The sequence below is a fragment of the Mercenaria mercenaria genome, chromosome 6 (genome assembly GCF_021730395.1).
Source record: "Mercenaria mercenaria strain notata chromosome 6, MADL_Memer_1, whole genome shotgun sequence".
NCBI lineage: Eukaryota > Metazoa > Mollusca > Bivalvia > Venerida > Veneridae > Mercenaria > Mercenaria mercenaria.
In genome coordinates this window covers 67,705,811-67,719,469 of record NC_069366.1, presented here as the reverse complement: position 1 = coordinate 67,719,469, position 13,659 = coordinate 67,705,811, and the positions used below count along the sequence as shown (strand labels likewise).

The 13,659-nt window shown below is 34.9% G+C and overlaps 1 protein-coding gene across 1 annotated transcript; it reads left to right on the top strand.

The window, feature by feature from the left end:
• The first annotated feature begins 755 nt into the window (after positions 1-755).
• On the top strand, positions 756-12,011 carry LOC128558070 (vacuolar-sorting protein SNF8-like). The gene is made up of 3 exons (XM_053546872.1): positions 756-886; positions 11,084-11,134; positions 11,724-12,011. The coding sequence occupies exons 1-3, from the start codon at positions 833-835 to the stop codon at positions 12,009-12,011; spliced, it is 393 nt and encodes a 130-aa protein (XP_053402847.1). The 5' UTR covers positions 756-832.
• Positions 12,012-13,659: the final 1,648 nt, after the last annotated feature.

Genomic DNA, 13,659 nt, shown 5'->3' with positions numbered 1-13,659 from the left:
TCAAGTAACATATTGTAAGTGATTAAGAAAACAGTTGATTAAATAAGAAACGCATCCTTAATCTTTAAATAAAGCTGTATAAAACTCCTGTGAGGTCACAATTGAAGCACTGAATTATTGTATCGAGTCCTAGATTCAAAAAAGGTTTTGAAGCTATTGAAAGAGTTCAGAAAGAGTAACTACATTGGTAAGAGAAATACGATTTTTTGTCATACGAATACCATTTAAATATCTAAGTTGCCTACATACATACATTATATGTGATATCATATAGGACGTTAACAAGTATCTACGTAATAGGAAAACGGTGCCAAGTTTATTCTTACGATATATATCGGCTTTTAAAGAACTTTTAACAAAGAAATATGTGTTAAATACTAACATTGGGAATATATACTCAAATGTAAATGTGGCAATCATGTTGTCTCTTTTTATATCATTAAAAAATTTGCCCATTTTTAGTCTGCTACAAATAATTCAGATATTTCTACATCCATTTGTAATTCTAATTAAAGCTTAATTAAGGTACTAGACTTTAGTTTCCATGAGAACCTTGTTATATGATGCAACTTTGTGGGTCATAAAATTGCAATTTGTCGGCTCCATAAAAAACCGAGAATCAGTGAAAAGACAATACAATTACATTCATTACAGAATCTTATTAAGTATAATTATGCGCCTTTTTTTATTCCATATCTCTTTAACAAGTACCTGGGAATTATATCATCAAGTTAGACAGTAAGGATGATAACGATAAAATATCCTTGATAGAATTAAATTACACATAACCTAATTAAAAGCGAAACAACACATCAAATCATTTCCTGTAACAATGAGGCGAAGAGGAGCCGGCATAGCTGCAATAAAAAACAAAAATTTAGCACAGGTTTATATTTCTACACGTCCTTTTTTTGTTTTTATCTAGGTACTAGTTGTTTAAAGGTAACATTCACCATTCATTAATTCGGATGCATCAGTTCGGACATAGATCTCTTGCTTGTTTATCGTTGTTTTATTTGTGTTTACCAAAGAGAAATAGAATGAAACTATTTAAAGCCATGACTTTGTGCAGAGTAATATCAGGTTATAGGAGAGATCGTCATGACGTCAGGCATTAACATCTGTTAACATCTATCTCATAACCTGATATCTTAAAACATTTCCTATAGTTTTGAACATCGCTATGCCGCTATTCAACTTCAACTATCTACTGCCGAACAATCGTCTAGCGATTATGACTGGCAGGCGCTGTCAGGAAACAGTGTTTTAGTAAAAATGTTAGTGCAAAATAAAAAAGATAAAAGACCCAAAGTATACAGTTTAAAATCAGTGGATTATAGTATTTAGAGAGACTGCGAGTCCAGCCCGCTGACAAATGTCTGCAAATTGGGACTGGACTGGATATATATTGGTAAACTGTTCCATAGTCTGATAGTCCTGGGGAAAAAGGAATTTGCATGGTATGACGTTTTGGACTGTGGAATTAAGTAATTGAAATTTCGTGTCTGTGTGAGATGATGATGGTCCACAGCCACTAATTCATTTCTTATCTTATAGAAAATAACCAGGGAGGAATGATTTCTTCTTTGTTCTAGGGTCTTCCAATTTAGTTCTGATAACATATCTGAGATGCTACTGGTATACTGATAGTCATTAAAAACATAGCGGGCTGCAGATCTTTGTACCATTTCTACTTTATGAGTGAGATATTTTTGCCAGGGGTGCCAAACCGTGGAACAGTACTCGACCTGGGGGCGGACATAGGTTTTGTAGGCCATTTCTTTAACCTGTCTGTTGGTAGTCTTTACATTCCTTTTGATGCAGCGAAGGGTATTACTGGCCTTGGATGTTATGTTATTTATGTGATTTGACCAGGTCAAGTTATTATTTAGGGTAACACCAAGATATTTTGCATGGTCAGTGGACTGAAGTTGGACATTATGTAGGGTGTAAGGATATATAACAGGATTTCTTCTACGATATATTCTAAGAACTTCACATTTATTGGGATTAATTCCATTGACCATTCTTTTTCCCATTTTTCTAAACAGTAGAGGTCTTGCTGTGAGCTTTCTGCAGAGGAAATTAAAATCCTTTGTCATTTATAACGGTTATTCATTTTAAAAAGCTATTTAAATGGGAAAATATGAAAATCATAAGCATTTCAAAACTTTTTGAACAGGCTGGTAACATTGCCCGATCGGGCTTAAGACATAAAAAGTGATATTTCTTGAAAAATAATAAAGATATTTCTTTCAAACTTTGTCCATTTATTAAGCATAACATATGATGCTTATCAAGGTAGAAGTAACTTTGTTGCCTTCAGTTTTGTTAGAATTACTTCCCTTTTTCAGATTTTTATGATGCATAATTTTTGAAGTCCAAAATAGTTATGTTTTAATGCAATGTTTAAAACAGAAAAGGTTCAATGGCTTTCTATTGCTCCAAACTTGTGCGCCAATACCTTTATTCTATATATTTAGGGTTAATACTTCGTTTCTAGTGCAGATGTATGAGCATTTTTTTTAAAACTAACATTTCTCTATGATGTAAGTGAAAGCAGAGTAAAATGTAAACATTCATGTACTAGCGCAATAATTTAGAGTATTAGAAAGCCATTGAACCCTTTTTTTGTTTTAAACTTAGCATTAGAACATATTTTTTTGGACTTCAAAGATTATGCATCATAAAAATCTGAAAAGGGGGAAATAATTCTACCAAAACTGAAGGCAACCAAGTTATTTTTATTCTAATTTGTATAATTTGTTATGCTTAATAAATGGACCAAGTTTGAAAAAAATAACTTCATTAGTTTTCAAGAAATGTTACTTTTTATGTCGTAAGCCTGATCGGGCAATGTTACCAGCCTGTTGAATTTTTAAAATCCATAAATGAGCGAAAAACTTATCAAAAATTAAAAATTCCGATCCCATACACAAACGATGTAAAAACATTTGTTTTACCCATCACCAGATAAACAGGTGTTTATGCGTGACCTCACAGCGATCTTTCTTCGCCATGACGTCACGCATAAACACCTGTTTATCTGGTTCCTGTTTAAAAAGTAATCAATAAATTGCTTGTTTTATACACTTTCCATTGATCAAAAAATTATTGATATTATTTGTGTTTTAAGAAAGTTTAAGCCGTTAGAAAAACATCACTGTTTACAAAAAAACATGGATGCTCGGCGTCTGCCCACCCGATCTTTGTCTTATCAGTTCTAAAAATAGAAAATACAATGGATTTGTTTACAAACACTATCTCTCCTATAGTATTCATATATTAATATGCTCATTTGTCTGTGTACCATCTGTGCAAGATGATAGTAGAGTTGGGGTGTTACCATTGGTGAATCATGATATTTGCTTTAAGTTTAACGAATAATTACGATACAGTATCGCAATACAGTGCTCGGGTATCTATGCAGGTAGTCCAAATAATAGGCAGTTTCAGGACAGCGTGATAACTTTTTACTGTCGCTGTCCCGTCACGTCCAAGCTTATTCTGCACATTTCTGTTAGGAAATCCCCAATAGAAATCTGTTGGGAACATTTTCTGGTACATGTACAAAGTTTTTGTAATGATTACATCTCTGATAATGAATTTATGTTGATATTAAAACATAAACTTACCTTGCTGACATTTTATGAATGTATATTTTGTGTTTTGTTTCTGGAATTTAATGTTATGGGTAGTCTGATATGTACTGAAACCGGTGTCAGGATAGATATCTCCTCACACCTGTCACTTCATATTTTCGAAGATTTAAGTCTCTTATTTCAAATTATGAGTTATATTTAACTCATTTGAATTTTCTACATGTATATTAATGTCTAATTTATGAGAGCAAGTAAGTCTGGCCAGTATATTATGACTTTTTTTGGAGCTTTTAATGTCTTCGTTTTCCTAACAGTAAAATGCAGGTATAGGTAAGGCTTTAAAGTTTATTCAGTCAAAATCTAGTCACTGTCAGAGATGTAATACAGAATAAACATATAATAAGATTTGTCGTCATAACTGATTAAGGCTAAAGTTTGAAAACTCTGTTCAAAACTGCATTCATTCTGTTATGTGTAAGTATCGTGATACTGTATTACGATACAACCAAAGTATCGCAATATATTTTCAGCGGCGATACCCAACTCTAGATGGTAGCATTCTGGAAGAAGATATAATATTTGTGTGTATGCACCTTAAGTTTAGACTGGAGGTCCTTTGAACACAACATCATAGAAATAATGCTAGTAGGCTTATTATGTATTATAAAATTTACACTTTAACTTAGTCACTACACAACTTCCGCTTATCTCCAACCTCCTGTCAGGATTACCTACTTTATGCACCCAAATTGTCTCCGCCATGCAGTTTCATGTTGGCACACTCAGCATATTTCAAATTCTCTTTTTTTGTTCAAAATGCCGATCTTCGCCAAACTTGCTGACAATGTTTGTGGGCATAATATCTCAGCTAAGTTCAATAACCAGCCAAATCACCCCAATCACTCCTGGATTATGGCCCTTGAATGAGGCCAAGTTTGATGACGGGCATATTTTGTGAAGTCTGGCACTCTTGTTTCCCCTTAATTGTGAATTTTTTAATACTTTGTGAATCAAAAGGTTTAATGATTGAATGTGAATATATGGGTGTAAAAAGATAGGCATCTAAAATTTACGTTCATATATTTATTCCAAAAATGAGGACACCATTTAAATGTTCTGTACCCGATTTGTACCTAAACGTACTATGACTTAACGTTTCATACCCAAATGCACCATGAATTAACGTTCAAGGGTCAATAATATAGGGTGACGAACATAACAAATCTTGATTTCCTCGCAAAACTTGATAACAAATTTGTCAAAGTTCTTCAACGCCTTCCAGATTTTTGCCCTATCCCTTGAGCGGCGGAAAATTTCGCCCTCTTGGGATTCCCATTACATCATATCCTAATCATAGTAACGTTATTTCCCAATGCACATGACATTGTGCAATACAATTAGTGAATACAGTTAGTGAATTACGCCTTTTTAGCTCGACTATTCGAAGAATAAGTAGAGCTATCCTACTCGCCACGGCATCGGCGTCGGCATCACACCTTGGTTAAGTTTTTCGTACCAGTCCACTTTTTGACAAAGTCTTTTGAGATAAAGCTTCGAAACTTTCAACACTTGTTTACCATCACCATGTCCAGTTGTAGGCAAGAGCACATAACTCTATCAAGGATTTTGGCTGAATTATGGCCCCTTTTGACTTAGAAATCATGGTTAAGTTTTTCGTACCAGTTCATATTTTGGCTAAGTCTTTTGAGATAAAGCTTTGAAACTTTCAACACTTGTTTACCATCACCATGTCTAGTTATAGGCAAGAGTACATAACTCCATCAAGGATTTTGGCTGAATTATGGCCCCTTTTGACTTTGAAATCTTGGTTAAGTTTTTCGTACCAGTTCATATTTTGACAAAGTCTTTTGAGATAAAGCTTTGAAACTTTCAACACTTGTTTACCATCACCATGTCCAGTTATAGGCAAGAGCACATAACTCCATCAAGAATTTTGGCTGAATTATGGCCCATTTTGACTTAGAAATCTTGGTTAAGTTTTTCGTACCAGTTCATATTTTGGCAAAGTCTTTTGAGATAAAGCTTTGAAACTTTCAACACTTGTTTACCATCACCATGACCAGTTATAGGCAAATGTACATAACTCTATCAAGGATTTTGGCAGAATTATGGCCCCTTTCTACTTAGAAATCTTGGTTAAGTTTTTCGTACCAGTTCATATTTTGTGTAAAGTGTTTGACATATGGATTTGAAACTTTTATCACTTATTCATTATAATAGTCTTTATATGTAGGAAAGAGTACATAACTCATCTATTTTGGCTGAATTACGGCCCTTTTTGGACTTGGAAATCTGTTCTGTTTTCATACAAGTCCATGTTTTGTCAAAACTATTTGACATATAGCTTTTAAACTTTGAACACTTGTTTATCATTATGATTTCCATCTGTAGGCAAGAGTACATAACTCTGACTCTATTTTGGCTGAATTATGGCCCTTTTTGGACTTTGAAATTGGTTCACACATTGCCATTTAGTGCAAGACTTATTGAAATCCACAAATACTGGAAGATTGTTTGTCTAATCTATTTTTTTCTTTTGTGTGAATATCTATGTTAATATTTTGACTCCATTCTTCAATCAATTCTTCGAATAGTCGAGCGCGCTGTCATCAGACAGCTCTTGCTTATGTTCTTGTGAATAAACTTGAAACTTGGAGCTTTTTTTACGTTTTTTAGCTCACCTGTCACATAGTGACAAGGTGAGCTTTTGTGATCACCCTTCATCCGTCGTCAGTCCGTGCGTCGACAATTTCTTGTCTGCACGATAGTGGTTTCATTTATGATTTTATTTTAACCAAACTTGCACACAACTTGTATCACCATAAGATCTCGGTTCCTTTTTTGAACTGGCCAGATCCCATTATGGGTTCCAGAGTTATGGCCCCTGAAAGGGCCAAAATCAGCTATTTTGACCTTGTCTGCACAGTAGCAGCTTTATTTATGATTTGATTTTTACCAAACTGGCACACAACTTGTATCACCATAAGATCTTGGTTCCTTTCTTGAACTGGCCAGATCTTTTTATGGGTTCCAGAGTTATGGCCCCTGAAAGGGCCAGAATTAGCTATTTTGACCTTGTCTGCACAATAGCAGCTTCATTTATGATTTTATTTTAACCAAACTTGCACACAACTTGTATCGCTATAAGATCTTGGTTCCTTTCTTGAACTGGCTAGATTCCATTATGGGTTCCAGAGTTATGGCCCCTGAAAGGGCCAGAATTAGCTATTTTTACCTTTTCTGCACAATAGCAGCTTCATTTATGATTTAAATTTAATCAAACTTGCACAAAACTTGTGTTGCCATAAGATCTCAGTTCATTTGTAGAACCGGCCAGATCCCCTAATGGGTTCCAGAGTTATGGCCCCTGAAAGGACCAAAATTAGCTATTTTGACCTTGTCTGCACAATAGCGACTTCATTTAAGATTTGATTTTAACCAAACTTGCACACAACTTGTATCACCACAAGATCTTGGTTCCTTTGTTGAACTGGCCAGATTCCATCATGGGTTCCAGAGTTATGGCCCCTTAAAGGTCCAAAATTGGCTATTTTGGCTTTTGCAGCCATACAGAGACTTCATTTATGGTTTTATTTGATACAAACTTCCAAAATATCTTCAACAACAATAAATCTTGGATTCCATGACAAATCAGGTCCAGTCGTAGTTTCCAGAGTTATTTTATATCTGATTACCTCCCCTGATTGTAGTCAAAATGGATTTATATCAGTAAGTACTTATAGGACTTATTTGAAATTTCATTATTGTCATTAGTTGGACTGAGCCAATCAGGGTAGATAACTATGGACTGATTTTATGTCAAATTACCTCCCTTTATTTCAAATTAAAATGGGTATATCTCCGTAACTAATGAAAATACTGATCTGAAATTTCATTTATGTCAACAGATTTATTTGGCAGATCCTTCTTTTGTTATCTTACAATAATTTTCTTTTTGATTACTTCCCTTTTACGTTACTATAAATAGCTTATTTTTAGTAACTTTTTTATTATTGGCCGTAGGGAAAACCCCGAGACCACTTTTCTGTGGTACAACATGGATGGTACTTCCAATTTTTAGGTGTATTTTGACATATCTTACCTTGTAAGAATTTTGTTTTTCTGTTTGGTTAAATTTCATACTTTGTTGTTCCTGTCCTTTGGACTTAGATATTTTTTCTGAGGGCCTTCTTGTCCTCAAGTGCAATGATAACAGGCAAGCGATATAGGGCCATCATGGCCCTCTTGTCTATTATTTTTAGAGGTTTTCTCACCAATTTTGATTGGGTCCAGTGGATCCAATTTGAAAATTGTGAAAGACTGTTTGCAATTGTGAACGGGTCCGATATTCAGTACCACTTATATAAGAAAAAAAATCACTGTATCTGCTTTTATTTCATGTTCTCACTACCTACTAGGAACTTTCTTAGGAGTGTTTTAATATTTCACTTATCATGGCACACAAGCATGCTCTCCTGTGACAGTAATGATAGATATAAAGAAACACTTAGGATTATACAAACTAGTATAGTTGTTTCCTATGGTATCAGTCACAGGTGCTTTGTGCATTGCCAGGTCTGAAAACATTATTCCCCCCTACCCCACCCCTATAAACCTGTCTGAAACCTGCTAGTGTTAACTGAATAGTCAGCAATGCGAATCCAGTCACATGAAAATACCATGTTTAACAATATTATCTATATAAATATTGAAAAATGTACAAGAGAATTACAAAAAACAGACATGATGTTTCCTGTGTGCTATTTCCAGGACAATTGTTGGTCAGTTGTCTTCAGCAAGGTCTTATACTATGCAGTTTATATTCCGATTTATAAAGAAACAATCCTTTTTGCTGGATATATTGTGTCACAAAGACAGCATTGCAAGTCAGAGTGACATAGATGCCTACTTGCTAGGGAACAATGAAAACATATCTCTTTGCAACACATTGGTAGATAAGATAAGATAAATGTTATTTTGAGTCAGCAAGATAAGTAACAATACAACATAAGCACTCCAGGTGCTTTTGAACCGACTATGTATTAACAAATTTATAAGGAACAAAAGAAGAACAAGCTGTAAAAGAAAGACATGATTAAAATACCTATGAACATTAAAAGGACTATTTTGTAATGTTATGCCCCCCTTCGAAGAAGGTGGGGGTATATTGTTTTGGTAGACCAATTGGTTTCTGGATGATAACTAAAGAATGCTTGCCTTTAGGATCATGAAAGTTGATAGGGAGGTTGGTCATGACCAACAGATGACCCCTATTGACTTAGAGGTCAGTTGCTCAAGCGTCAAGGTCACAGTGATCTTGAACAGTTAAACAGATTCCGGATGATAACTCAAGAACACTTGGGCCTAGGATCATGAAAGTTGATAGGGAGATTGGTCATGACCAACAGATGACCCCCATTGATTTTGAGGTCAGTTGCTCATAGGTCAAGGTCAGTATGACCCTGAAAATTAATCGGTTTTTAGATGGTAACTCAAGAACGCCTGGGCCTAGGATCATGAAAGTTGATAGGGATGTTGGTCATCGCTTTTGAACGTTTATTTTATAGATGAAAAGAGCGCTATAAAAATCTGGTAAATAATAATAATAATAATGACCAACAGATGACCCCTATTGATTTTGAGGTCAGTTGCTCAAAGGTCAAGGTCACAGTGACCTTGAACAGTTAAACGGTTTCTGGATGATAACTCAAGAACACTTGGGCCTAGGATCATAAAAGTTGCTAGGCAGGTTGTTCATGACCAGCAGATGACCCCTATTGATTTTGAGGCCAGTTGCTCAAAGGTCAAGGACCCAGTGACCATGAACAATTAAATGGTTTCCGGATTATAACTCAAGAACGCTTGGGCCTAGGATCATGAATGTTGATAGGAAGGTTGGCCATGACCAGTATATGACCCCTATTGACTTTGAGGTCAGTAGGTCAAAGATCAAGGTCACAGTGACCTGGAACAGTTAAACCATTTCCAGATGATAACTCAAGAACACTTGGGCCATGACCAGCAGATGACCCCTATTGATTTTAGAGGTCAGTCTGCCAAAGGTCAAGGACACAGTGACCCAGAACATTTGCACAGTTTCCGGACTGTAACTAGAGAATGCTTGGGCCTAGGATCATGAAACTTAATAGGGATGTTAATCCTGACCAGCAGGTGACCCCTATTTATTTTGAGGTCAGTAGGTCAAAGGTCAAGATCACACTGACCCAGAACAGTAGAACTTCTTTTTGTCAGATAACGTGAGCATGTTTTGGTCTAAGATCACATTTGATACAGAGTTTACTTATGATTGGTCAATGACCCATAATTATTGATTTGAGATCAGTAAGTCAAACATCCAGTGCAAAGTGACTGAATGCATCAAGGGGGGCAATTCATGTTCGACTAGCTCTTGTTAACCTAAAAATATTTCAAGCACAAAACAGAACATAAGATGACATGGCAACAACAGTGAGTGATATAAGACAAACCTAAAGACATTACTGGCACATGACAGAAACTTAAGATGACATGGCAACATTTTAAATGTATTACTGATAGATTTTAAAAACCATGTAATAGCTGCTGTTCTAGGTCAATGTCCTAAAGAATATAAATGTAAAAAAACTGAACCAGCAAAACAAGCACAAAACTGCATAATTCAAAACAAAGCTAAAGGAAGTTATCAACTCAGGATCAGACATGAACTTAACAACAACTACTGCATGACCACAAAAAATCAAGGAACTACTGTCTACAACAACAAGAAAAAAAAACAGCTGTAGTCACTTCTCCCTAAAATTTTGACCTAGGATGATCCCTGTCAGCAGCTCAGGAGTACATGCATTAAGCATAAATGAAAAGTACAGCATAAGTATGAAGTAGAACCTTGTACCAGAATGTGACTTGTAATGACTTCAGCCCTTGAGGCTAAAGATAGAGTTGGTGCGGTACTTGATACCGTCACACTATACAAATTTTTATTCTTTTCTCTGTGGTGCTTATTCCCTCATGTTTTCAGTGTAAAGTATGCTATAGATGGCTTTGTTGAAGTGCCTCTGTACAGTACTCAGTGATACACTTTGACTGTAGCCCGCCCGCTTAGCTCAGTAGGTAAGAGCGTTGGTCTACGGATCGCGTGGTCACGAGTTTGATCCTCAGGCGGGGCATATGTTCTCTGTGACTATTTGATAAACGACATTGTGTCTGAAATCATTAGTCCTCCACCTCTGATAATTCATGTGGGGAAGTTGGCAGTTACTTGCGGAGAACAGGTTTGTACTGGTACAGAATCCAGGAACACTGGTTAGGTTACTGCCCGCCGTTACATGACTGAAATACTGTTGAAAAATGGCGTTCAACCCAAAACAAACAAACAAAACACTTTGACTGTACATAGAAACTAACATAGATTTATTTTTACTGATAAAAAATGAATAATGATGTTTCTGTTTTATTCGCAGGCAAAGTATAAAGATAAAGGAAATGAGATAGCAGAAGATCAGTTTGCCCAGGTATCGAAATATCTCTGTTTTTTCTCTGTACTAAATAATCAATTATTATATATATACCTTCTATAAATAGTGACAAATTTACGTGAAAAAAATAAAATGAAATGCCATTTCCTTGCTCAAACAAAATTTAAGACTAAGCACAATGTGCCACAATGCCAGTGACCCCTTCACATCCTCTGGTGGAAAGTCTGCATATTCTAGAATTGACTTTACTGTAAATTACATAATTATGGCAGTGTATATAAGTAAAAGGTCAGTAAGTAGCTGGGGTGTGCTCTTAGACCATAATTGCACACATTTTGGCAAGAAGGCACACTTGAACCTTGAACATGTCAGTGACTGTCCCATGGCATGATTCTGTAACAGTCTGTTTTGTACATTCACCTCACTTACAAAGTCAGATTCTTTGAAGTGTAGAATACAACCTAGGGAAATAAGAACAGAGTCAATGAATAAGTAATATAATGAAGAGCGAAGTACAGATGTATTACATATCATGTGATATGCTCTCGGCCAGTCAAAATGGCTCAGTTACTCATGAATGAAAACTAAGTAAAATAAAATAAATTATTAATCATTTCTACCATAGATGTCGAAACAGATGGAGACATTCAAAGGTCATCTAGAAGATTTTACAGCCAAACATAAAGATGAGATCAGGAAGGATCCAGAGTTCCGAGCACAGTTCCAAGAAATGTGTGCTTCTGTTGGTGTTGATCCTCTTGCTTGTAAGTTGAATCACTCGGTTCCTTCAATTGTTGAAAATAACTTTAATTGGAAGTCTCAAAGAATAATCTTGAACATTTTTGGTTTTGCATTTTTTTTTTTGCTTGTTGTTTCAGTACATAGTAAGAGCATTAGATTACCCCTGATTTAATAAGACCTTTCTGTTTTAAATGAATTTCCTATATACTTTAAAATAAAGGAACAAGAAAAGTTTCAAGAGAGATTAAAAATTACTTTCTGTGCTTGGTTTCACTTGCTTAGAAATAGATCTGCTGTAAAACGAAGGAAGTGTTTCGAATGGTTTGAACAAACAAACAATCTGCAAAACCATCAGCCAAAAAATATCTGTCGAATTTCAGAGAAAGTTTTAGAGGACTAGGAGGTTTCTTTGCAGAACTGCTTTTTCAAAGCTAAAGAATGTTTAACCGAGCGATCCGACTTTTCATTTTCCGACAAATATTGTTCCGAGAGACTAGCAATATTCAGCTTTTAGAATATGTCCAAACTGTAGTGAATTTGGTCTTTTCTATTCTTATTATTGACATAGTAATGTTTTGACATTTTGGCATAAGAAGTGACCCTTTACGCACCTGTTTCAGGCTTTATGGTTGATCACTAAATGATGCTATATGTGCACAACTATGTTATGAAACGCAACTTATTTTCTGATTTTTCTAAGTTTAGTGATGATTTGAAATTTACATATTTTAGTTAAAATGAAGCTCAAGTACAGCTTTGTATTTGCCTGTCGATTGTTGTGTGTTATAAAGCGCAATATATTTGATGTTTCTTTGTTAAAGTTATATATTTTAGCTAACCAAATTAAAGCTTAATTGCAGCTTTTTAACTGCTCATGGTTACTGTTATAAAACGCAAATGATGTTTCTTGATAAAAGTTATATATTTTAATTAACCAAAATGAAGCTCAATTGCAGCTTTATATGTGTCTGTCGATTGGTGTCTGGTTATAAAACGCAACTTATTTGATGTTTCTTGATAAAAGTTACATATGTGCCAACTCAAGGGAAAGGGGATCTTAGAGTATTTTCTTGAATTTCAAAAAAAAAATGTATTTGTTTAATAGATTGACATCTTGTGAATATATCCTGAAAATTTTATGAAGTTTTCTCAAAGTTTTTAAAAAAATTACCAGTAATTTAGGTTAACAAGGATGAGCCAACTTTGGCCTTGCGTTATGAATGTTTCTATAGTGGGTTATTTAAACAATCAAAGTCATTATTAAGTTGTTCTGGTATCACTATGTTCCTCAATAATGTCATATTCCCATATTGAATTTTTCTTCACCTGGAAATTAGTATTCATTCTAGGAGAATCATCACCATTTTTTTAATTTCTGAAGGATTTCAAAAACTGGTTACCATGACAACAAAAATATTTTTTACACTAAATTGTATCTTTATAATGCAGATGAATTATACACCTACACGAATATGTACAGATACACTGCTTACAGTTATATGTTTGCAATATTAATTTTCTGCACTTTTATTTTCCTTATTGCCAATTAAACCCAAGTAACGCTGATTTCCTTTAGGCTTGAGGCGGCTCGTATCTTAGTTAACCAAAATAAAGCACAGTTGCAGCTTTTTAAATGTCTGTCGTTTGTTGCCTGTTTTAGAAAGCAACTTTTTGGATGTTTCTTGATAAGAACCCTGAAAGTGAAATGCAGATTATTTCCATTTCTCTCAGCATAAATAACAATTCACAAGTGAAAAGTCATAAGTGACATGTCATAAGTCAGAAGTCATAAGTCAAAAGTAAAAAGTTATAAATGAAAA